Source organism: Sporothrix brasiliensis (assembly GCF_000820605.1).
Source record: "Sporothrix brasiliensis 5110 chromosome Unknown Cont15, whole genome shotgun sequence".
In the NCBI taxonomy this organism is placed as follows: Eukaryota; Fungi; Ascomycota; class Sordariomycetes; order Ophiostomatales; family Ophiostomataceae; genus Sporothrix; species Sporothrix brasiliensis.
The window spans coordinates 3,294,469-3,319,404 of NW_024467134.1; the positions used below are offsets into that span (position 1 = coordinate 3,294,469).

Here is a 24,936-nt window from a genome sequence, read left to right on the forward strand (position 1 = left end):
TGTTTAGATAAATCCTTTCGGGTCAGCGTTTCTTTTAACGTTTTCTTTTTGACGTTTTCATTGTCGTTTGTTCCGTTGCTAGAAGAGACTGTCGTCTGATTTGCCCAATTATTGTCCTGTCTCCATGTCCCATGGGTTTTTGGTCAGCACGCAACTACCGGGTGGCTTAAAAAAGAATAGGTTTTCTTCGATCTATATTATTATCTTTTACTCATGTACACTGTTTTCGTTTATGATTTTTGACGTTGCGCTTTACAATGTGGTGTTTCCCATGTCCCAGGAAATCGGCCCGTTCTTGACCTTCATCTGACCTGCCATTCGACTTATACATGACTTTCCTATCAATTTCACCTCAGCTGCAACTTCTGCTCATCTCTTCCCACCTCCGCCCTTCCCACCTTTGCCGCCTCCTGCACCGCTCTTCCCAACACCCTTGCCTTTGCCGCCTTTGCCCGCGCCGCCCTTGACACCCTTGCCGCCCTTTCCTCCCCCTCCGCTACCGCCGCCGCCCTGCATCAGAGTCAGCTTGCCCACCGGCACGCTGTTGGACGCCTCCTCCATCTTGATACCCGAGATCAGCTCCACCTCCCGCGGCCACATGCGCTCCGGGTCGCGGCTCTCCTCGTCGATGACATTGGGGTTGGCCTTGCCGGCCTCACCGACGCGCCGCCACCGCTCCAGCACGTCCCGCATGGCACGGCCCTTCTTCGTCGGGCCCGGCTGCATCTTGACTTTGTACTTGAGCTTGGACAGTGCCATCCAGGGCCCGCAAACGGGAACCACCTCGAGGACCTCGTCGCCGGGGGCAGGCCGCGCAACAAGAGAGCTGAGCACGTCCAGGCTGCCGGCGTCATCAGCGTCGTCCGTGTTGCCGAGTGCGCCGCCGCCATTGCCATTGTCGCCGCCAGCCTTCATCTTGGCCTGCCGCGCCGCTTCGTAATCACGCATTTTCTGCAGCTGCTTCTCCTTTTGGATGCGACGGCGCTCTTCGTAGGCCGCAATCTCGGCCTCGCGCTGGGCCTTGGCACGCAGCTTGGCCTCCTGCTTCTCGCGGCCGGCGGAAATGCCGATAAGCTTCTCGGCGCGGGCCCGGTCCTCGTCATCCTGGTCTTTGTATTTCGCCAGCTTCTTGGCTTTGCCCTTTTGGCCCCGCTTGGAGCTGCCGCCAGAGCTGGTGTTGACGCTCGAGCCCCGGGACGGCGTTGGTGAGCTGGCGCGGAGATGCGAATGTGCCTTTCCGATCCATCCCGCCGCTGGAGCGGCCGAGTCGGCATCGTCCTCTGGCTCCTCCTTCTCGTCTGCCACACTTTCTGCCACACGTTCGGCCTCTCCACCGCCGTCGCCTTCTGCTTCCTTGCCCTCAACTGCGGCCGCTTCGGCTATTCCTGCTGGCTCAAGTGTGGGTTCTTCCTCTGTCGTGTCCGCCGGCTCTTGTGTCTGCTTCCCTGCATCGTCGAGCTTTTCATCGGCATCGCTGTGGCCAACCTCTGCTATCTCCTCTTCCTCCTCCTCTGCCTCTTCATCTTCCTCGGCTTTGGTCGGCCCATGTTCGTCGACGTTGGTCGGTGGCGATACGAACTGGTGCTTTCCGTGGTTGACTCGGCTGGCATCGCTAATTTTGAAATACAGACCGAACCCGAGCACACGCTGCGGCGGTGGCATATGGTTCTTCTCTCCGCGGACGTCGAAGGAGCCGGGCGGGAGGATGTCGCCGTTGGCGGTCGACTTGAAGACCTGGTTTGAGTGCACCCAGTACGCACCCATGCCGGCCTTGGTGTCCCACGCCTCAGAGGCGCACACGGCCAGCGTTCCGGCTTGTGCCAGCGTCGCCGGTGGGATTGGCGCGTCAACATCGGTGTCGGGGCGGTTCTTGATGATAATCATGCCCGGCGATCCCTTGAGATCGGCATGCACGTAAACATCGCCCCGGCGGAGGTACTGACGGTACAGCATCTCGCATTGCTGCGACTCGCGGGCAGCGAGAATCAAGTGGCCGTCGGACGAGATGAACCACCAAAACTTTTCGAACCAGAGTTGCCGGCGGATAAGTTGCGGTGTTGGCTTGCCCGTCTTTTGGACGCGCTTCAGCTCCTCGACCACTTTTTTCTCGGCATTGCGCAGCGCCAACGAAGTGACCTCCTTGGTCTTCTGCTCCTTGACGGCTGCCACACGCTTCTGGTCGTAGTACTCGCGGGCATTGCTCCATACGGACAGAGCCAGCTTGACATCGACATCTATCGTCCCGTGGCCTTCGTCCCCATCTTCATCCTGCTCGTAGGCACCCTCCTCGAACTCTTCCTCCCAGCCCTCTTCGGGCTCTTCGTGCAGCCGAAGAGTAATCGTGCCCTCGGCCAGGTTCATAGGCAGCTTGATGAGCGCCGCCACCGGGTTGCTAGCCGCGCTGTTTTCAATCATGACTTGGAGGTCACCCCAGTCCATGCCCAGCTGCAGCTGTTCGTTGACGGCATCAATGGCCAGCTGCACCCAATCCTTGTTGGCCTCGATGGCCGCGGCCTTCCGGGCGTTGAGTTGCTGTGTCTCCTGCAGCGATTCGATGCGCTGTGCCTGGTCGCGCTTGGTAGCCTCGAGCTTCTTGGAGGCAGCCGATTCCTGCTGGTGGACCTGGCGATCTGCCTTGAGGCCTTGCAGGTGCGAAAAAAACTCGTCGGCCGCCTGGTTGAAGGTAGCAAAAGGCAGGACCACATATTTCGGGTCAATCTCAAACTGGCGGGGGCTGAAGGGATGGAAGTCGACATAGTCAAGATCGCTTCGCCGAGACGCTGGGGTGGGGTGGCTGCTCGCCGATTCCGATGCTGCGTCGTCGTGTCCTTCGTCTGCCTGTGCGTCTTCCTGGGGCACCTCTTTTTTCGTAGCAATGATGTAGCCACGGCAGTTGGCGCCAGCCTGGGTCAGGCCCTCGGTCACGGTACGCACTTCCTGGAGCACCTTCAGCAAAGCTTGGAGGCGTGTCTCATCGGCCATGATGTCCTCCGGCTGAGCGGCGCTTTTCATATCAAACTCAGACAGCAGCAAGATGTGATCGATCAGCACCTGGGAGAGATCTGTGAAAGAAAGGGCCAGGATGCGACTGAGGCCCTTTGTCTTTTTCTTCTTCTTGGCCGGCGGAGTCGCTACAGGAGCAGTTTCGCCCTCGGCTGGTGCAGCCTTTGGCACATCCGCAGAAACCGCATTTTGAAGCACCTCGCGCAGCCGGTCCAGCGTCAATTCCGGAATCTCTGAGACATTCTTCCGGGCACCAATAGCATACGGACTGCCAACACTGAGCGTCACATCAAGACTAGCGCTACGAAAGGCGGCCACCGTACGCTGCAGCGCCAACACCTTGGAGTTGGCATCTGTCAGCACAACATTGCCGGCCGAAAAGAACTCGAAGTAGAGGCGCAGCTGGCCGTCGTTGAAGCTAATCTCGATTATGCGATCAGTGCCGACCTGAGCAACGCCCGTGACTATGCGGCCGTTCAAGAACGTGCGCAGACGGCTGACAAACGTCGAGGGCGCATTGTTGGCCCCGCCGCCGCTGCCCGTTCCCGACGCATTGGCCGAAGCGCGAGCATCGTAGGCTGTCAAGTGACAACGGAACCCCGAGTCGACGACAAGTTGGTGCTTGTCCTGGTTGCGGGAGAAGCGCAGGAGGATGGTGCGTGAGTTGGAGGAGGAACCGGAGGTCGCCGCGGATGGCGGGACGAGGTCGTAGACATTGGAGATTCGGTTGCCGGCGAGGGATTGGTTGAGCTCGTGGCTTATTGCCTAGAAAGAAGGATGGCGGGATGGTTAGCAGTGGAACGGACGGCATAGCGGCGCGCGGGACAGTTTTCCCGTCTGTTAACATACCCGGACATCGAGAGAAGAGAAGCGCTGCTTCATGGTGGCTGCATGTCCAAAAAAAAATGTGTTGTTTGTGGCCGTCAATGGGCGAAATCGCGAAACGTTCCAAGTTGGAAATGAGGCACGTTGGCAGTTCAAATACTGCAGTTGGAACCGGGCCTAGCGATTGCCGCTTTTAGATTCTGAGAATGACCCAGAATGACTCTTGGCCGACGAAGGCGGCAGGGGCGGGGCCGAAATTACGTCAGCGAGTTTGACGTTTTGAGGCCGGCCGCGACTAACACAACCTGAAAGGGCAATAAAGCTGCGCCAAAAGATAACTTGAGGCCATCACAAAAAAGAATAGTCCGTGATATCCAACGATTTTCCAGATCAAGTCCAATACACGGGAAAAGAGCAAGGCAGCTTTAAAATGAAAACTTTAACAGCACACAAATATGACGTACAATCCAAGACATCTCCAATATTTGGCCCTGTTTGTCCTTTCTTGACCCTCAACTCAATAGTACACCATTTGGAGCCTTGCAAAACCAAAGTCATATCACCAAAAAGTCCAAAACTTCCAAAAAACGTCCAAAAATATTAAGCAACATGTTTAACGCACAGAATCAAGCCGAAAAACTAAAATCTACAGTGCTGTCTAACCAATAGAGGTTTCACGTCTGGCTGAGCTGCCGCAGCTCAATCTCGCGCTCGCAAGACAGCCACTTTTTCTTGCCCACGCGCATCTCGTAGTGCGGCGCAATCTCGCTGACGTCGTGCATGGACGCCTGGATGCCGTTGCAAGTCTTGCTACGGTAAGTGTCCACTAGTTTAGTTATGTTAGCACGTGTCGTTTGCAGCATCGCAAAGGGAGTTATATGCATTCCGTACAAGCTTTCTGCAAAAATATGCGGCGGCCTGCAAAAGCACGGCTCTGCAGCCACGCCATACGGCAGCCCAGGTCATTGAGTCGCACCTGCTTGCGACGCAGTGCCTTGCGCATCCGCGGCATGGCCACCTCTGTCTCGACACCATCGCCCACCGGAACTGTGACCATTGTCGACGTGCCGTGCAGGCTATCGCTGCCCCCTGACATGGCCATGCGCAGGCGGTGGTGCTGACGGCGTCTGCGGCTAGCCCCAGCATCGCCGCTAGCCTCCACCTCGGCGCCCTCGTTGTCCAGGTTCAGGTCCTCGACGTCATCTTGGTCGTGGACGAAGAAGCGACGGCCCGTGGGACTGGGGGGCGGGCTCTCCATCTCACGCGGGAAAAACGAGCCCGGGCACACGGCATTCGAGCGACGGAAGGAGTCCGGGATCTCGCTTGTGTCAACCATGTTCAGCGTTACGCGCACACGCAGCCGCGATCCACGGTCTTCAACCAGAACAAATTTGCGCTTCTTTGCCTCAGGAACATCAGGGAACAGGCCGTCTGGCTGCGGTACAACCTTTTTGGCGCCCGCACTGCCGCTCACGCTGCCGGCACTGTGTGCAATCGCCACCGAGGAAGACATCGGCGGCAGAGGCGCACCGCTTGCGTAGCCGCCGTAGGGGCTGTCGAAAACGAGGGCCGGCCGGGAATCCTGTGCATCGAGACCTGGCGCCGTAGAAGCACCAACAGCTGGAGCGTGGGTATGATGATGTTGGCTTTCGTCAACATACGAATCTTCTCTCTCGCCTGTGGTCATCAACATGGTCAGCTTGATGTTCATATATCGTGGTGATGGTAGAATGAAAGGCGACGAGATGACAACGTTGACCATGGGATGACGATGATACATAAGAGTGGGAGCACGACCAAACAAGGTGAGTGTCAACACTCACCAGCCTCAGGTCACTAGACAACGACGAGGACAGGCATGAAGTACCACGGCACAGACCAGCCAGTGTAGGGAGAATCGACAGGTAAGATACCGAAGAAGGGAAAACCCAAGCAAGCACATGAGCAGGGGTGGCGGGAGTGGCGGGGACCATAACAGACTAGGCAAGGATTGGAAAAGGAGACCGAATTGGTGTGTATGATGCAACGACAAGATACCAGGGGTTCGAAAGGGGGCAAAGAGAACGAAAGGGGGGTTCTGACCCCTCAGGCAAGGATAGGCTTCGAGAAATAATAGATGTGAAAAAGGGGGTGGACACTTCCAAATGCAGCAAGTAAAAAAGAGATATTTTGTAGAGAACGACTCGTCTTTCCAATAGAAAACCGTGTGCAAAAAAAAATAAAACGGAGTCCTTATGGTACGTCGATTCCAGTCTCCGCCACGAGGCGTGACGAGAATCAATCAAACGGACTACTCGCATCCCAGATACTCTTGTGTTTTTTATGTTTCCACGGCCGCTTGCCTCGTACACTTGTTTTCTTCGACCATTGGCGTGTTTCCTTTCTCTAGCCTGGTGCGGCCACATCGCACAAACGTCGACCAGCCTCGTCTGCCAGGTGAGAGAGTAAGGATCAGAAAAAACGATGCAAGTAGAAAACAAGAAAGAGGCAGGAATAAATGTAAAAGAAAAGAAAACAGGTGAATAGCGAGTCTGCCTATCTTGTTTGCCGCGTCCTGCGCTGAACACCAAATTTCCTGTTTCACTTTATCCAGTCCTTCTTTCTTTCTCTTTGGCCACTTCCAGATTCCTCCAGGTCGACGACCATGAGATGTCTCCCGAAGCCAGCCCATCAAGCCGACAAAAAATCAAGCACAACAACGCCGCTAGGCAACGTTGGGGAAACGACAGTGGTGGAGACTGAACAAGAAAGTGACAGGGAAGAACAAAAACACCATACGTCAGCCGTCAAATAGCATTGCGACCTAGCACGACACATAAAAATTGAGAGTAGTGTACAGAATCCTTGCTTTGTTGTGCGCCAGCTCTGTCACCTGAGCTTCGTTCAGAAGGGGAGGACTCAGGCCGACTATAAAGAGTATATATATCAAAATGACCAAAAAGGTGAAAAGGAACAAAAATAAGGAAACAATAACGACGAAAGATATGTAATAACCGGGCCAAGGAGAGGAATAGGAAACAAGAATCGCGGAAGAGAAATATTTGAAGAAACCAGAACCAGACGAACCAAGACATGGCGGTCGAAACCCTCGCCAATGGGTAAAAGAGAGCCAGAAGGAAATTGAAATGACAGTGTTGGATGAGAGAAGAAGAGGAAATGGCAAAGGACAAAAAAGGGGTGAGAAAAGAAGTATATAAAAAGCGATCTTTGAGAAAAGGTATCAAAAACGTCGTGCCAGATTCGGTCATAACAGGAAAATGTGAAAAGGCAGAAAAAATAAGAAAAACATTGAGCAAAAAACCAATCAACCAGATCTTTACATCTGATGGAACATACCAGCTTCGTCTCCGCCAGTGTGTGCCGTCGTGTCGGCGTGGTGGCTAAGCTGCTGGGGCATGCCATGCAAAGGCTTACCCATTGGAGTACCGACGTTGGGGAGCGTGACAGGGCCACCGAGGTGGGCGGGCGACTGATGGCCGACACCTGAAGTCATGCTGCCGGGAGTAGAGGCCGCATTCTTGCGTGAACCCATCTTCGCCATGCGACGGACGCGGCGACTCCGCAACCGGGGGTCCTGGTTACTGTTACGCCAGCTGTCAACCGCCCGCTGGATGAGGCCGCGCTTGCCGCGCAACGGTGGGTTGAGCTGGGCAAGAGACCAGCCGACGGTGTTGCACTCGCTCTCGTACTGCAGGCGGTTGCCCCGATACTGTTCACGAGGACAGCAAGCACGGGGATAAACACAGTTGTCCTGCTTGAACTCGGGAGAAAGGTCATCGGTCGACACCGACTCAACGTCGCAGCGAATCGTATACTCCATCTTGACACGGTCACGGGAGTACTCAAATGCAATCCACTGAACACCATTCTGGTCCTGACGCACCACCAGTGGTGTCGTTGCAGGGATCGGGCCAGGCGCTGCATTTGGGTTCACGGCCGCCTGGCCAGCACTGCTGGCCTGACCAGAAGGAAGCGGGCTTGTACCATTCGGCTGGGGCGTGTGCGCCGAGTGTTGCTGAGGGTGCTGAGAAGGCTGCTGGGGGTGTTGCTGGTGCTGCGCATGCTGAGGGTGCTGTGCGTGTTGAGGGTGCTGAACGTGGTGCTGGTGTTGCGAGTGCAGGTTCTGTGTTTGGTGTGCCTGGTGTGCCTGGAGATTTTGGGCGTGCATGTTCTGCGCCTGCAAATTCTGAGCTTGGACTTGCCCCATGGAGAGCGGCGAAGGTGCGTTCGGGGGACCAGTTTGGCGCGAGAGCTGAGGGGTAAGACTCTGGACCTCCATCTTTGCATGACGCGGGCTACCCGCCAACGCGGACGGGCTGTGCTGGCTCGGGTGTTGGGCCATCTGATGCGGCACGGGGGACGGTGCGCCGTGAGACATCATCATACCGGGTTGCGAGCCCATGGACTGATGGGGGGGTTGTGTGTGTTGGCCATATGGTGAAGGAGCCGCCGATGGCGGCATGGGTTGGTACTGCTGGTGCTGGCCATAGTACATCTGCTGCTGATGAAGTGGTGGCGGCTGGCCGTACAGACTACGCTGCTGATCATGGGCGCTTGTTGAAGCCACGGAGGCAGGGGAGTTTGATTGCGGCGTATGGTAGGACATGGGCGGGTACTGAGGTCTGGACATCGTTGCGGTCATCATATCTGTTTGCAGCAAAACCCAAATGGTCAGTCACAACTAGTCTCAATCGATCGTGAGAAGACTCGTATTGGGCGCAATATATAAGTGTATTACCTGCAGAGGTATACCCACTGTTCGCAGCGGGAGCGTTGTACGGACTGGATTGGTAGTTATAAAGGTCTTGCGGATGATGACCACTGCTGTGCTGCGACTGCTGGTGGTAGACAGGATAGGGCGATGCCTGTTGTTGAGGTTGCGTTGTCTGAGCCTGGGCTTGATGAACTGTGCTTGGTGGGCGAGATTGTTGCAAATGCGGCGGTGCTTGACTCTGAGGATGTTGTTGTGGGTGGTTGTGGTGCTACAGACGTAGTCAGTAACGTTGGTCCGGCGGAACCTAGTTTATACGTGAATCAGGCACGAAAGCAATGGCACATAAACAAATTTTGATGCAGGAAAAAGAAAGAAGGGGGCGGCGGGGTAGGTGCTTGTTTAATGATGTCTCGACATAACGTTGACGAGCAGGGGTGGAAAGCTAGTGTTTGGGGGGGGATATGGAAGGATTTATGGGAAGTAAAGACAGAAGAAACATGAGAGCCAGGCATGCCGCGCCGCAAGTCTTAATTGCTCAGATAAGAAACGGGAAAGAAAAATCAGGGGCGGGAGACGATCTGCGGTGTAGGCGACAGATGCCACCACGTTATTTTTTCAAACCAGGGCGGACTGAACCTAACTGAACTTAAGGCTGCCCTTGAGATGCCCCTTGTATCGTTTCCAACTCCTTGTATGGTTTCTAACTAAGAACCAAACACTTGAAAGAAGTTGTGCCGAGTAGTGTTATTTTGTCAGGTGAGTGTTTGGGGATCGGTATTTAGATGCACAAGATGGTGTAATTCACTATCCAGCCAGCATAAACGTTCGACATATTTGTGCAGATGTTGGCTGATGACAAAATAGGTATATGGGAAGAGGCGGGCAAGGATCAAGGAGGAGGCAAGGCCAGCGGTGATAACCGAACTCGGAGAAGGTGAAGGTGCCGTGGCGAGCAGACGACAGACAGGACGGGCAAGCGCTGAGGTGATGTTGACGAAAGGGCACAAGGCGAGAGGTATACATACGCAACAGGTCCAACGAGATAAGAAATGGGCGAGGCGAGAACGAGCGAAAGACGCAGGATAGTTGCTGTTGAAAGAGAAGGTGCAAAGACGATATAGTCCAGTTGGAAGACAAGGAAGTGGTGTATTCGCAACATAAACGGGTGGGGGAGGTGAAGGAAGCCCAGGTTCTTATGTAGGCCAGTGCAAAATGGGGGAGAGAAACTAAAATAAAAGAAAACAGGAGGATGGTGTTGATTTGTGTCGCAAGGCCGCTTTGAGCTTCTTTTGCTTTGGTTTGGGAGTTTTTTTTAGTGTTTGCCATCCAGCTTCTTTGGTTGGAGGTGAATGAACTTCTGAACAGTGGAAGAAAAGTGGGCACTCGCAAACAGCATACAGAAACCCATAAAATTCGGGGGGGCATAACATCGATGAGATGAGCCAGGGCAGAGGTGTGAATGGGGACAGCGGGGACCAGGATCAAGGATGCTAATCTCCAGGAGAAAGGTATTCTGGGACAAGACTGGAGGAATAGGGGGTGTGAAAAAAGGGGAAGGACACGCTATTGGGGTAGTGGGAGAGTTGAGCATGACCAATGGGCAACGTCTGCTGCAGAACCCACTCCGTTCGGCGATTGCCCAATAGAGAGCCACTGGCCGGGACAGGGGACGGGGACACAACCCGGGGGGTTTCGAAAGACTGGAACTCGGGTGCCTCACTGGTGTCTGTCGTCCCCCTTAGTTTCCTCCCCCAATGCCAAACTCGACAAGGGCGGTGTGTGGAAGACACGATCCTTGTCGTTCTTGTCCATAGACGCAGCACCATGAACACCAGCCATAGCCCGCGCCACATGAAGTGGTGCAGCGACAGAGACGCAGAGGCTCATCATAGTGGACTGAAGCAAGCTCAATTGGAACCACGAGCTGACGGTGCCGTTGTCAGATGGTCCTCCAATTCCGCCAACAAGCCGCACGAGCCAGGCAAGAAAAACACGCAGAAATGCCAGTCGCAAGTTTGGCCTGGCTTGCTCTCCCTCCTCCTTCGTCGAATCATATCCTGGTACGATGCAACCCAAACAAGACACTTGCAAAAAGAAGAAACCTCTTCTTTGATCAACTGTCCGGCAGAGTTGCGCCGCGCAATCGAGAAAAAGCTTTGGAAGTAGACAACAAAGAGCAGGATCACTCGTCATAGTGGGCACCGGGACTTTTGCTTGTCTTGACAATGTGAAAAGTATAGCCAAGCGCTGTCAACCTGCCAGTTAGACTGCAAAAGTACGACGTAGCCTGCCGCTTCCTTGGTGGCCACCAGAATGGCACTAACACCCGTTGGACAACCCGCCTAGCGGAAGCCGTGGCTTTCTTGTAGAAAGAAACCCATCTTTTTCGTTGGAACGAAAACAGGGCCAGGGCAGCATCCAGCGGCCGCGTGGCGCTAGCCTGCCTTGGGCTGGAAGCGTGGTGTGGGATGGGGCGCCCTAGTGCTTAGTGAAACAGGACAACCCCTGCAATTCCCACCCTCGTTTCTCAAAATTATTGCCTGGTATTTGCGATGGCCCTAATTGCCAATTGGAACCACACCACTGGACTGACTGCCTCCGTTCTTTCTGGAAACAAAACTTGATTCCACGGAGTGTCTGGGAGGGGGGCGTGGGATGAGTTTGTGTTGCGCCGAACCACCAGGAGTGCCAGGAAAGGTGTGCTGAGTGAAGTGAGGTAAAATGGTCTCATAGACGCGAGACAGGTCTGAGAAAGCCACCTCGAAGAAAGAAAAGGGGGGAAAAGAAAATACACGCCACTCGTGATGCACTTTCCTTGTTTTGAGTGACAACTCAACGGTTGATTTAACAAAATCAGATCGAGAAAATAGGGCCGGATAGGAAGAACCGTCAAGTCTGCAACTAGCTGACCGACAAAAACATAACAGAAAGTATGTGGTAGGGTAGACACGGGAACGAGAGTCGGTTGCGTAAATGGGCGGCAAGCTGACCCGTGGAAATCGGTGTGTGGTGTAAGAGAAAGAGGGAGGCCAGAAAAGGACGGATGAGAGTGGTAAACTTGTGTGTTGAGAACATGGAACGAAACGAGGTGCAGTCAAGCAATCCGAAAAGAAAGAAGAAAAAAATAACTCACGTCATAAGGCTCTTCTTTGGCCTGAACTGACTGATGGTGTTGTTGTGCCATGGTCAATCCCATTAGAATGATTGGCGTATATTCTGTGCAAAATATTTTGTCAGCCAGAAGACGTCTCGTAACTGACTGTTGGAGAATATAACAGCTATCAAAGTGCATCTGGATTTGGACTGGTCGCGAAACGTTGGTTTGTCAGGGGAATGGAAGTCTAGACGACTCGATGATGTCGTTGGAATGCATCTGAGGCCAGACCACACGCCGTACGGGGCGCACGAGCAGCAAGAACAGAGAGCCGAGCGAGAGATAATGGGACGAAGGGGGGGGGGCAATGGACATGGTGCTGCAGGAACAAACGCAACAAGCAAGTGGCATGGAGAGAACAGACAGTCTGGGAATCGCACGGGCGGGTATGCGCGTGCGTCAAAGGTGCGGCCGTCCTGCGGGAGACCTGCGGCAGATACAACTCCAGAATTTGCAGATTCAGGTGGTGTCTGGTTTGGTTTGGTTTGCTTGGATGTTGTCCGGTGTTCGAGCCGTGTGCGTTGAAGAAGGCGCACGATGCAAGTGTTTGCGATATCCGCAAGGCCGGATTCTGGTCGATATCGTGGGTTAAACGGGAAAGGGTCTGCGTGAGCGGCAGTATGTTGTGTAGACAGGTCCGGACGCATGTACGTCGTCGGTAGAGACGAATATGCGCGTTGCTGTCAACCCGGTTTTCAAGGGTGGCCGTGCACGCGAGTTGACCAGGGAGTCTGTGACAAACGAAGGAACTGCAAGGAAGATGTAGAGGGAAAGGATAGGGAAGAAACAAGATATAAGATAGAAAAATAAGAAGCGGCAAGAGACAGAAACCTTGGGAGAATATCTGAACAAACAAGTGCAGAATAAAACAATTTCAAGAAAAAGCGAAATAAAAATAAAGTATCTTCAAAGCCAGCAGGGGGGGCGGAAGGTAGGAAGATAAAAGCGACTAGAGAGGCACGGAAGACAAGGAAGACATGGAAGACGAGGAGACAGTTGGTTTGGTGCAAGAAACGACCCGGCCCTTCGTTTCTCTCATATGCATGCGAACCGTCTTCTCCGTAGCGTGCACTCTTATTTCAAGTCTCACCCCAGATAACAACAGTTGTATTGTGCTAAGATACGTCAAAAAACTCCACAGTCGTATGGGGACCGACGTGTCGTGGAGACTTCAAGTGAATAGGCTACTCCGTAGAGCAGAAAAAAAAACGGAGATGGAGATGAGAAGCGTCGAAAGACGTCGACAGATTAGGCAATGTTGGGGGATTGGAAACAGCCTCGAGTGTCGAAAGTCGAGTGTGTTGTGGGTTGGGGGTGTGGTTCGTGCGTTGGTCAGATGCAACAGGGTGCCGCGATCACAATGCCGAGGGTGTCTGGTTGTGTAAACCTGAAACGACGTGGAGCTGGTCATAAAAATGCAAATGTCAGCCATACCAGAAGCCGTTAAGATTTCAAAATAGTCGGCGGGCTCGCGGTGTATCTGTTTGGGGGGGGGGGGGGGGTTTTACTGTTTTTGCGCTCCATGCCAACTCTCATTTTTGTTTTTGTTTTTCGGTGCTGGTAAGACTTACCGTAGCTGTTGGCGGGTCCCCTCTTTGCCACAGAGTTCCTAGAGCCCACAGATCCGGAACTGACGCGCCAGAAATCTGCGACTGTCCTGTACGGAGTACAGGATTTAGATAAAAATAGAAAATAGTCAAGTGGAAGCGATAGTCTGTGGCGAAGGAAGTTCAGCACGTAGCCTGAGGCGATGCTGTAATTCTGACAATCGTGAAATTCACTGCCATGTTGCCTGCGCCATGCCGATGCAACGATGTCTTTCTCTGAGCTCGGTTGGCCAGGCTTTCGGGTCGTGTCAAGGGTTCCCTCGATCTGTTTCTTGCAACCGTCGTTCTTTCCATCCTCACTTGTCTTTTGAAGTAGACGGTTTCTGCTTTTCGCGCGAAATTTCGTAGCTGCCTTCTCTCCGTAGCCGCCCCAATCACGACAGTTTATGCGATTCCTCAAGTGGAATTAGGGTGGAACGCTGCCGAAATTGAGACAGGACCGGCTCTACCAGAAGCTGCCCCACGCCGAAAGAATGGTGGGAATGAGGCGGGTGCTGGCATGTGCTAAAAGGGGTATGGTTCTACATGTCAATAATACCTAAAAGGCAGAGGAGTTTGTTGTCCGGAAACACTGCCATAAATCGTAAGCATGGAGTACTCAGTGGTTAATTGAGTAATAACTTGCAGGCAAGAAAGAAGCCACAGCTGCGGCAGGGGTCAAGAAATAGCAAGGAGCTGGAGGCTGAAGCCGGCCGCCTTCCCAGGACAGGTGTAACACAAAACAGTAGACGATGTGCACCCAGCCAAGAAAATGGAAGCAAAGGAAGGCGCTGACGAATCGGAAAAGAACTTTTGAGAAATATCAACAACAAAAACCCGTGTTTGGGGAATCAAAGGGTGCTTGTAAGATACATACCGTACGTGTAAAAGGACAGGTCTGAGCGCAAAATATGATACGCAAAGTTCAGAGTTGGGCCTGTTGGCACAACCGCGGTGTACTCCCGTCTCGCCTTGTCTCCCGCCTTTGTTCTTTCTTTTGTCGCTCGGTCGGTGCTTAAAGAGACCCGTCCAGGTGAAATACTCGCACGCAAAACTTTGCGACGACCTCCGATCAACGCGGTGTGGTTGTTCGTAGCTCTGTCAGACGAGTGGCCACGAGAGAGCAGTCAGGTCAACAAGGCTGTCCACCATCGGTATGTAAATGTACGCCGTACTCCGTAAATTGTACAGGGAAAGTAGAGCATGGCCTACCTGCTGGTTAATACTCCGTTTGTGCAGCGGCTCGCAGATTGCCGGGCGATGCAAGACAGGGGTGAGAATTTGCAAATCCACTTGGGTGGACCAAGAGAAAGGTCCCAGTTCGTCCCAGTTGGTCCCAGCCAGAAATGGTTTAACTTACTCCGTACAAGAACCGGTCCAGGCTTTGTGTCTATTGTTGCACCCGAACTTTCGCGTCCACGTCTGCTTTTTGCGGTTCGCTTTGGCATCCACTTCATGTATTTGTCGTGGGAAGCCAAGATGGCGATGTTACTCGAATTTGTGTGGGGGTGAGGTGCTCTTCTTTGTCCTTGGAAACAGGGGAAACTTGCGACGCGTACGAAAGGTTCAAGATAACAACAGGGCAAAATAAGAAAAAGGTCTTGTTTACAAAAGTAAAAGGGGCAGTGGTGGAAAACAAGATGGCTTTTCACGGAAGGAACGAGTCGGTCACTATACAAACCAAGTAAATTGTAGAGAAAGAACGATCATAGTGGCCTGCTCTAACCATTATGGGAATTTCAAAATGAAGCAGGAGCGAGTCACAGTTTGACAAAAGCTCTCTGCAATCTTGGCAGCGAAGGTTGAGAATACGAAGTAAGGACAGCAAAGGGGAGCATAACAATTGCTTTTTTTTTTTTTTTTTTGGTCAGCATAGATTTAATGGGCAGGGCAGTGAAAATGGGGCCGAAATAAACAGGTGAAAGGGGGAAGGCGCGCTCGGGCGGGGTGGGGAGCCGGTGCCGACTTGACTGTCCAATTTATGACGCCATCCAAAAATACACTGAAGAACCAGAATTAGGCGCATCTCACCGGTCATTGTAATTCAAAGTTTTGGAAAGCACCGAGAGGATCACGTGTCCATATGTTCTAGTACTTGAGTGTACTCGTCGAGTTTAGAGATCGGACAACGATTCAGTATAATTAATGTTGGACAAACAAGACCTGTCGGCTCGCACCTTCCCTTAGAAGAGGACGGCGCACGAAAACAAAACCAGCTAGATTTGCGCGGGAAGGTGGCAGCTGAGAACTAGGCACGCACGGCAAGAAAAGTTCACCACTTAAAACATTCAGGTTGGCAGGTACGACATGTTCTAAGACGGCGCCATTTAAAGAAAGTTACATTAGCGGGAAAGGTAGTCGCAAACACCGGCACTAAAAGCAGCAAATAATAGGCCAGATACTTTGAGTAAGAAGACTTCGCCGGAAAGACCATTGGATATGACCCAAATAACTTGCGTCAAACGGTGGCCAGACATGCGCCAAATAATTTAGCACAATGGTGGCGGGAAAATAGACATAAGAGAACCAGAAAAGAAGGCGCCGATCGGCAGCTGAATAATTACGATAGCGGGACGCGTACAACATCCGTACGGAATATGTTGAATGATGCAGCCAATACCCACGGCAGGAGCAAAGTGCGGCAGTGTTCTGCAGAGGAAAGAACGGAGGACGCCCCTGAAAGGGAAACCGATAAGGCATGTGCCCCTCGGGGAGGCGAGCCAAGGTTGCCAACAACAATGAATCAATAATAAAAAATCGATGAAACCCATCTTCAACACAACCAGCCCAACCACCAATGCCACATGAGTGGCTAAGATGCGTCTACGAGGAACCGGTCAAAGGATTGCAATGAGAAGCCAACCAACAGACCGTGCCAAAGGTTGTCTTATGTTGCCCACGCAAGGAAAAAAAGAAGTGGCGACGGGGCGACGAAAAATGAGACAACTCAAGCCTCAAGGCAGCTCAACCCCGAATTCCCAAGGTCGACTGTTCAGCAGCAATCAGCGGCGACCAATCGCCCAATTTGACTTCGGACCTGCAGCCCTGCCCTGTCATCTGCATGTCTTGCAAGACCCCTCCGACATGAGAATTTACATCGTGCTTCTTGGGTCCAGGCAGACGTCAGGTACAGACATCTACTCTTCGTTTGGGCTTGCGGCGCAAATTCTGTGGCACAAACTATCCCTGAACAATGTGGGGCAGGGGATGTGGGCTTTGTGACAACAGGAAGGTCTGTCGCTCCATTTGCACGGTCATGCTGCAAAACACAAAACAAACCTCGGAGAAGTGATTTGCCTCGCAGCGAAGATCCAGCCAGCAGAAACAAGAAGCGGGCCAAAGGCGCAGGTGTACAGTATGGGTAGCAGTCTCCTAAGCGCGTGTATATACGTACGACGAACGTCGCAACAGGACCAGGCATACCCCATTCTGGGCCAAAAAAAATCTTCAGTTTGCAGTTGGCTGCGCTTAATCCTGCAAGTATTCTCGCTGGTTGAAGCACGAGACGGCGAGTTGGCAGGCATCACTGAATGAGTCTAGAGTCAAAGATGGCCGGGGCCGGCTCCACCTCAGGTCTCCGACAGCCCAGGTATACTCTATTTTTTGACAGAAGTGACTGCAGTGCCGAAACATGGTTTATGCTCTGCTGCGTAAAAGGTTAGTAGTGTCATTAACACCAATCGGTGCAAGTAGGTCTAGTCGGGTTTACGGACCATCACCGTCACCTGTCAAAGATAAAATAACTGAACAGAAGCGATTGCCAACGGACACGACAAACCTCCTAACGTGATCAAGAAAACTGATAGGCTACTCCGTACCACTACGTGCAAAGAATGGAGTCGATGATCGTTTCCATATCAGGTAGCTCTCTCGCCAAACCATCTTTTTGGGGCAGCAAAAAGGCGTGGCGCGTGGTTAGGCGATGATCGGAGGCCTGCCCCCGTTTGTGGTGGACAGGCGAAACAAGTCGGGCAGACGGGCTTTTGTCCCGCCGCGTGATTTGGGTCGCTGCAGGTTTGCCTGGAAAACGGCCCTGGAGTGCATGGATGTCGGTCCACGTGCGTCAACGAGATATCAAGACAATGTGCTTTCGGCCCTAATCCTTTGCACTGTTGCTCGTGAATCTGTGACCTGCAATGCTTGAACAAAAAAAAAAAAAAGAATACAAAAAAGGAAGGAAGAAGGCGCTGCTTGCTCGAGAGCGCCAAGACAAAAGCACGAATTGATGCTCGTTTTCGCGCTGCTGAAGCTGATGACGACTGGTCTCGAGATTATGGTGGTATCCTTAACTTACGTCCTGAAATTGATATGGGCTCAAGAACTCCACAGGACGTTGACAAGACTTCGGAGAGAAATACTCAGCACCTTCTCCCCATTTTGAACGGAACATTACGGCGCTCCCACGAAGCTTGGATTGGATCTCCTGGTCTGTGGCCAAATCCGATGCCCCTTGCTCTTCTCCCCCCCCCCCCCTTTACGATGTACGAAGTACATGTACATCCTTTGTTTTCTCGAAAGCGTTCCCGAGGCGATGGTTCCCGCTGGTGGCTTGGGAGCTTGGGTAGCGGTGCAGTCTGTCCAGGGGTGGTCACAGGGATATCCCAGGGGTGTCGCGTTTTCTCTCGGTAGGGATGATGGGGTACGACGAATATGCAACTGTCGGGATGGCAGGTTTCTTGCCACAGAATTTTTATCCAGGGGTAGATGACAGCCATAAACAGGTCTTTATATGTGTTCTTTTGTGCTCACTTACACGAGTGTCGGGTCAAATCACAGATCGGTGAGGTAAGTACAAGAAAAGAAAGCACCAAATGTATTGACGTCGTCTTTCAGATGGGTGGAACATGCTACAGGCGGTGTTGTGGTTGGCAGCAAGGCAGCCCCCATTCTCCAGACAGACAGGGTTGACGGGTAGCCGTTGAAGGAAATTTGAATCGCCCCCCCCCCCCCCCAAATTCAATCAAACAAACGAACAGCGGGGCTTTGGTTCGAGCCACCCTGCAGCATAAAGAAAAGAGAAGGAGAGCAAAAAGAGACGTCCCGCACGCTAGCTGTCATCTTTCAGTCTTCATTTTGTTCGCGTTTATCGTTACGTACCGGTGTTTCCATGTTGTTCACCTGTCCCTTGACATCCTGTTTGATTATTCCTCTTCATGTTTGCTATTTTCTGCTTGTTCTTCCATCGTTTTCTTCTCTCCAACCTTCTCGGAACGAGATTAGAGGGGTTTCAGTGGGGAGTCCAGCCGAGAAAACAGAGATGGGATTTGAAATGGTGTGTGGGTTTGAGAACGGGCGGGTGGGTCCTAGAGGGTGAAGGGTGTGGCTCTAATTCTGCATTTCCACTTTTTTTAAAAAAGGAGTGGGCCACGCTGTTTAGGGGCGGGGAGGTCTGCTTACGTCTCGTCCCCCTTTTATTCCTTTTCGTTACGACGTTCTTGTTCTCTTGTTTCTGGTTTCTCGTTTGGCTCGTTTGTCTCTTCCTTGGTTCTTTAAACCACTTCGAATTTAACAGTGACACAATCAGAGGAGTAAGGCAGAATGCAAGGCTGATTCTGATTTGCTTACTTCGTATCCTTAAGACACGGAGTGAGCCCGTCGGACAACAAAATGAATCCAGTATACGAGTGATTTTACCTGCCCACACGACCGCAAAGATCACAGGCAGGTTCCAAATTCCTCCAAGCTTCCGGCGGAAATTTTAAAAAAAAAAAAAAAAAAAAAAAGGAAAAAGGCTTGAGGCACGCGAGCCCAAGACGATATATGAATCTTTGAATCCAACGGTGTCTTCTCACCCAGAGGCTCCTTGACGGACGCCGATGGTCCCGAAACAGGTGTATATTTTTGTCGACTATGTGAGACGCTAAACGAGAGGCATATATATATAGAAAAGTGTAATAAAAAAACCCTTGGTCGGGAAATGGCTCAGGTCGTACTTTTTTCTCAACAAACCTCATTGACTCGAGGATGCAGAATGTGTTAACCTCGTGGTGAATTTCTAGATGTTCTTGGCTTCTCTGAAGTCGAGTTGGTCTCGAATTGACGGTCGCACTGACAGTGGAATCCGGCTCGCGTCTTTCCTCCTACCCACAAGCGGCTTACCTTTCCCTGGTTTGTGGTTTGGCCTGGCTTATCCCTACGACGCACCGGGGACAAGCATTGTTGCAGTCGCGCAACAAGTCACAACCTGCCCAGGCCAAGCCCTGTTCAGTCCACAACTGGTGGTCTAGGTTCCTAAAACCGTGGGGAAACCCTGTCATGTCCTGTCCCTCTCCTGGTCGTTCCTCGTAGTGCGGCGTTGGCGTGTACTTTGTCGGACGACGGAATGAGGGACGGCTCGTCATCACAGGGGCATAAAAGGCCTGGTGAACAAGCTCACCGAGCAACGTTTACATATGATGCAAGGGATGACTGACTTCGGGTGGCAAAGACAGAAGACGACCAATGTTGTGGGCTGATATGGACGACGTGGCAAGTGCGGCGGACCACTCGCATCAAGGCTGGGCCAAAATCATCGACTTCGTCGCATGTCGTCGGCCTTTGAGAACGTCGAGCTGGACGTTCGCAGCTGAAGTGTCTGAAAGTGTGCATGTTGATCGGCATGCACCATTCGCAAGGTCCTTTCACAGTTCTTCTGTGTTGGGGCTTTAACGTTTTTTCTGAGCACAGAAATATTTACTGCCTGGGGGCCACATTTGCACTTTTCCATTTGATGTTGATCTTGTCTTGTATCTCTTCCTCTCTCATTTGGCAGCCTCGGAACTAAAATAAAGATAAAACGAGGGACAAAAGGTGAACGCGACAAATGGGCTTTAAAAAAAAATATGAAGAAGAAGAGACACGACGGACATGGGAGACGAGAGGGCTGGGCTGCCGATGTGCAGGTACCGTGGCATTTCAGAATTTCAGACAGGAGAGTGCGTGGCCATGTGCAAGTCTTTGCCGCTCCCAGGAATGTGTGGGAGAAAATAAAAACGAAACAGCGCTTGTGTGCCATTCTAATCCAGCACTGAATTCTACATCTGAATCATACTCCGTGTTGGACCCATGCCCACCCGATCTGTTGGGACCTTCTCGGTCATGTGTTGGTGGCCTAAGTTTCTTGCTTTCTTTACTTTTTTTTCCGCTTTGCTCCCGTCCGTGTCTTACTTGACAGCTCTGGCAGCCGTTGCGAGCTGCCTAACATGGCCTGGCGGTTATGGTGTAAGCGCACTGACATGCACCTGGTGCCATGTGGTGGTGCCGTGCCCTTTGGGTCCATTTCGTTGTTTCTTTTTAGTCGTTTACATTATTTACATTATTTGTTTTCCTTCTCGCGAAATCAAGTCTGTTCGTGATAGCAACTCGGTGGTTCTTTCCTCGGCTTGTCTTTCGTCTTTCCTTCCTTGCTTCCTTGCTTCGTTCATTTGACGCCAGTCGCGCTTTCCCCATGCGCTATGTCTCACGGTCTTGGCCATTTCTGGGTCGCCCCGAAACGGAATAGGGGTCTTGTCCTACCTTTTTGAAAAGTTCCTGGATTTTGTGAGACATCACCTTTCCCGACTCTGCGTTCTCGGCTAAGGATTACGGCCACGCAGTACGAATTACAAAGTATGTCACACATATCTAAATCGTATTCCTATCTCTCATCAATTCACGAATCTGGGTCGAGAAAACCGTCGACTCCACAGCGATTTGCGTCTTCTTTTTGGCATCATGAAAATGGGCGGCCTTACGTCTTACAAACTGTGCCACAAAAAGCCGGAACAGGTCGACCAAACATGAGAAGCGGCCCCTTGATTTCTATTATTAACCTTTGTCGTGGGCCACACGCAGTAATGACGGCAGTAGGCTTGCTGGGGGCGGACAGCCTAGAAAATGAATTAGAAAAAGAAAAGAAAAAGAAAACAAAAGAAAAGAAAAATGAATCACCTAATGTGCTGTCAATGTGTTGAAACGTATTTGGAGGCCATGATTGTCGCTGCTGCGTTTCGAAATCCCCAGAACAACGCTGTCTGGTCCGTGATCTCCATGGCCAGGAGAGGACGACCAGAACCAAGCGAGAAAGCCAGCTGACCGATGGCCCGAAAGAGACGGCTGTCTTCAATCAACACGTCCCGCTCGGGGATTTTGCAGCCCCTTTTTATTCCCTTGCCGTGCGCATGGGGTGCGTTACTTTACGGAGTAAAGAGTAATCTTACCTGTCAGGAAATGTGAAGGTACGGGCCAGTTGTACAAGGTCGCTCAAGCGCCAGTAGACGTACGTTCCCCGAAACGTGCGACGACGGGTTTTCCGAGGTGCATTTATTTCGTTGAACCATTTTTATTTACTGCTGTTGCTGGTAAGGGGAATGCAGGTATCCATACGGAATCCAGGGTTGCTGGGGTGTGCTATGTGCTTCTTGTGGCCGACAACAAGGGCAGCCAGAGAGTATCCCTGCCCAATTTCATAACATCTCATAAAATAGAAGGGGAAGGAAAGATCCAGCCCAGAGCCTGTGAAAGGACCACGACCCGCCCCCCCTCCCTTTTTCACGACGACGGGATCCATCCACTCCCTGTCACGCTGGTCTGCTCCCGGAAAACCTTATTCCCCTACCCTCTGCCCACCTTCCATAATCCCTGTTTGACAAGTTCTCTGCCAAGTGTGACGTGAGTAAAGTTGTCAAAGGCTGCCTTGAGCATCATCCGAAAGATGAGCTCTGTTTGGATCTAGGTAAGTCGAGTGGAAGGCAATTCACAGGCAGTTAGCAAATGCGTTTTTTATATGTGGTGCTTATCGTTTTCTATTTATTTGTTTTATTTGTTTTATGCGTTATTTTCTTTATTTTTTACTTTCATTATTATTTTCTTTTCTCTACTTTTGCTTTTAACGGACCTAGGCAGGAAAAAGCGTACATCACCATTGATCCCAATCGCAAGTATAAAATCAATCATCAAACCAGTATCCTCGTTTCCACAGCTTCCTATTCCATGACATCACTTGATATACATTGCATTTCCTCACATACCGTATAATATTATCCTCAGCTCACTTTGAGTAGAAATAGTGTGCAACAATACACCACGCAGCATGAATCCTCCTCGGCTCGTTGAAAACAGACGACCAAAGGACTGCAGGTCCTCGTCCCACTCCCTGTGCCCCCCACTCTCAAAACCGCCCGCACGCCCAAACACACCTTGAAATTCATGCAATGCACGCATGTCCACAACGGAAGCCCACAACGCACACCACGCCTGCAGCAGTCAAGCAGCTAGCGCATCCTCTCACAGTAATGAAAACACTCACTGTTGTTTGACCCACCTTAGACTCAACTGCAAAGAGGAAAGACGAAAAGAAACAATGGGAAACGATACTCGACGGTGAAACGGGAGGACTGAAAAAAAGGAGCACGGACACCATCGTTGAGAGAGCGAGAGAGCCGAGAGAAAAAACAGTACAAAAAGCAAGCTGCAATTCATAACCAGCGTAACATTGTGTCCGATGTGAAGAGCATTTCCCTATCCTGCAAGTTGGATGGCGTCGGGCGTGAAGTGTGTCAGACAACGGAGTGTTTCAATACGACACTGGAGTGGCAAGACGAAGAACAGAAAAGCCAAGCACGGAGTATTCACGTCTTGTTGGTTGTGATCGCGCCTTTTGTTTCTGGATGGTGGTCTGAATCAGTGGGCGTTTTTGATGGTGCTTCATTGGTCACGTCCGTGCCCTTCGAAAACCGTGACAAATGTGACTAGAGAGGGAAAAGAAAGGAAAGAAAATGCATACAAACCTCTGCACCGAACCCAGTGATTTACGCACGTAAAACGATAACAGTAATAGGCAACTGCCGACAACGACGACGTCCGTCATTGCAAGGGAAGTTGTGAAGGGCTTCGGCTGGTTCTATAATTATCTGTTTCCGCTGACATTGTCGGAATAAGAAGCATGAAGGCCCAAATGTTCCGATGTGCCCGTTTAGGAGCCAACCAAATACGTTTCTTAAGGTAAAAGCACAAGAAAGAACTAAAGTAAAAATAGAAAATGCAGATAATTGCACGTACACCGAGTTGGCCTGCATAGAGAGTCAAAAAAGGCTCGTTTCTTTGTCCAACGTTCAAACAACATAGCCCCCCCGGCTGTACGAGGAAAAGAATAGTGCTATTTAAAATCAGACGGCGTGTATTGGTTGGTGGATAAACAGGACGAAAGCACCTGCATCGACAAGTCACAGACGGGCAAAGAATGGCGACAAGAGGCACAGCATAGCCCAAGGACGACGTTGTGATACGTCCTGCACGACAGGAGCACAAACGCCACCTTAATCTTCCGTACGGGACACACAAAGCTGGTGCTGCAGTAATACAGGAGCCGTGTGTAGTGTGTGGCAGAGCAGCAGGCAACATGGAGTACGGAGAAGAGTACGTGGTCACCCTAGGTGAAGAGCAGGTGTCCCGGGCAGGTCCCATTCCATATCCCAGAAAATGATCCAGTGCCGATGAGAGAGAGACTTCAGTGTCGTGCATTTAGACGAATTTGGCTGCATGAATGACATCTTTCTGTTTGTTACTCAATATCTATACGGGGTACATTGTACATGTAGTTCAATATTCTTTTCACCTCGATATCTTGTGTGTCTTCAGAGAATCTGTGCGCCACAAATACGGCGGATGTATGTTGTACACCGTACAGAGTCGCAGACCACCATCTCTGGCCTAGCTAAATAAAATAGGGCACGTTTACGGAAGGTGGTGAGTCGTCAACTGGTCGGAAAGGAGGCGAGGGGGCTGTACGTGGAATAGGGGAGGGGCTGAGACGGGCCAGAGGACCGCATGTGACGAAGAGAGCTAATGTGACAGCAAGTAAACACGCCGTAACACGCCGCAAAGACCACTAGAAAGAACACATACGCCGTACGTAAATGAAGGGCAAAGGACGGCCCTAAAGCACGGCATTGAGTGAAGATAATGGATATGGCAAAAGTTTTGCTTCGGGCGTAGATAGTGCGTCGAGCATATGTTGCCTGCGTCGTGGCGACAAGAGTCCGGGCCTTTCTGCGGCCTTTTCGTCTGTAGCCGCCGTTTTGTAGTTGTGGTGTGTGCTCTGTCGCGTCTCACGCGACAGTTTCCTTTTTCGTACACAGCTGCGGCGACAATAACATTTTGTAAATACGAATGCGTTTTGAGTCTTGTCTACCCCGTGCAGAGTAACGGTCCTTGCTATTTTGGTTTATTCTTTTTTTTAAGCTCTTACTCTCCAATTTTGTACGATGCGTTTGCTACTTCGTAGAAAGAATCAAAGAGAAAGGGCAACAAAGAATGGAGGATGAGAAAAGGGGGAGGGGTCCTTTCTTGCAAGTTGCAGGGGACTCCCCCCGGAGATAATGATCCCTGCAACTTGCGGGAAAGGAAGAGACGGGGGGTGAGAATCAACGACGGATAGATGAGAGGGGGTGTGGGAGGAAAAGGGGGACCCATGCACGGGACGTGGGAATGTGGTTGATGCATCCTGGCGCGCCGTACAGAATACATGTACTGAGTACTGCGGACTGCTTGGTAATAAGCTCCTCGTCCTCTGCAGATTGCAGGGCCAGGTCGCTAACAAGGGCCGAATTTGCAACGGTAAGAACACATGCCGCGTCCCAGAGTTGGGTTTGTTTTCATCGTTGGGGCACAAGGGACGGACGGGACCTCAGTTGACG

General features: G+C 51.7%; 3 protein-coding genes across 3 annotated transcripts; all 3 read right to left on the reverse strand.

The window, feature by feature from the left end:
- Nucleotides 1-369: 369 nt before the first annotated feature.
- On the reverse strand, nt 370-3,885 carry SPBR_05539 (uncharacterized protein; the record flags this gene model as incomplete). Its single annotated transcript, XM_040763802.1, has 2 exons — nt 370-3,768; nt 3,853-3,885. 2 exons carry the CDS (start codon nt 3,883-3,885, stop codon nt 370-372), a joined length of 3,432 nt encoding a protein of 1,143 aa, XP_040622652.1.
- Nucleotides 3,886-4,502: 617 nt separating this feature from the next.
- SPBR_06040 (uncharacterized protein) lies at nt 4,503-5,590 on the reverse strand (the record flags this gene model as incomplete). The annotated part of the gene is made up of 2 exons (XM_040764302.1): nt 4,503-4,654; nt 4,780-5,590. 2 exons carry the CDS (start codon nt 5,588-5,590, stop codon nt 4,503-4,505), a joined length of 963 nt encoding a protein of 320 aa, XP_040622653.1.
- A 1,554-nt stretch (nt 5,591-7,144) lies between these two features.
- On the reverse strand, nt 7,145-8,458 carry SPBR_05951 (uncharacterized protein; the record flags this gene model as incomplete). Its single annotated transcript, XM_040764214.1, has 1 exon — nt 7,145-8,458. One exon carries the CDS (start codon nt 8,456-8,458, stop codon nt 7,145-7,147), a length of 1,314 nt encoding a protein of 437 aa, XP_040622654.1.
- Between the last annotated feature and the right edge of the window lie 16,478 nt (nt 8,459-24,936).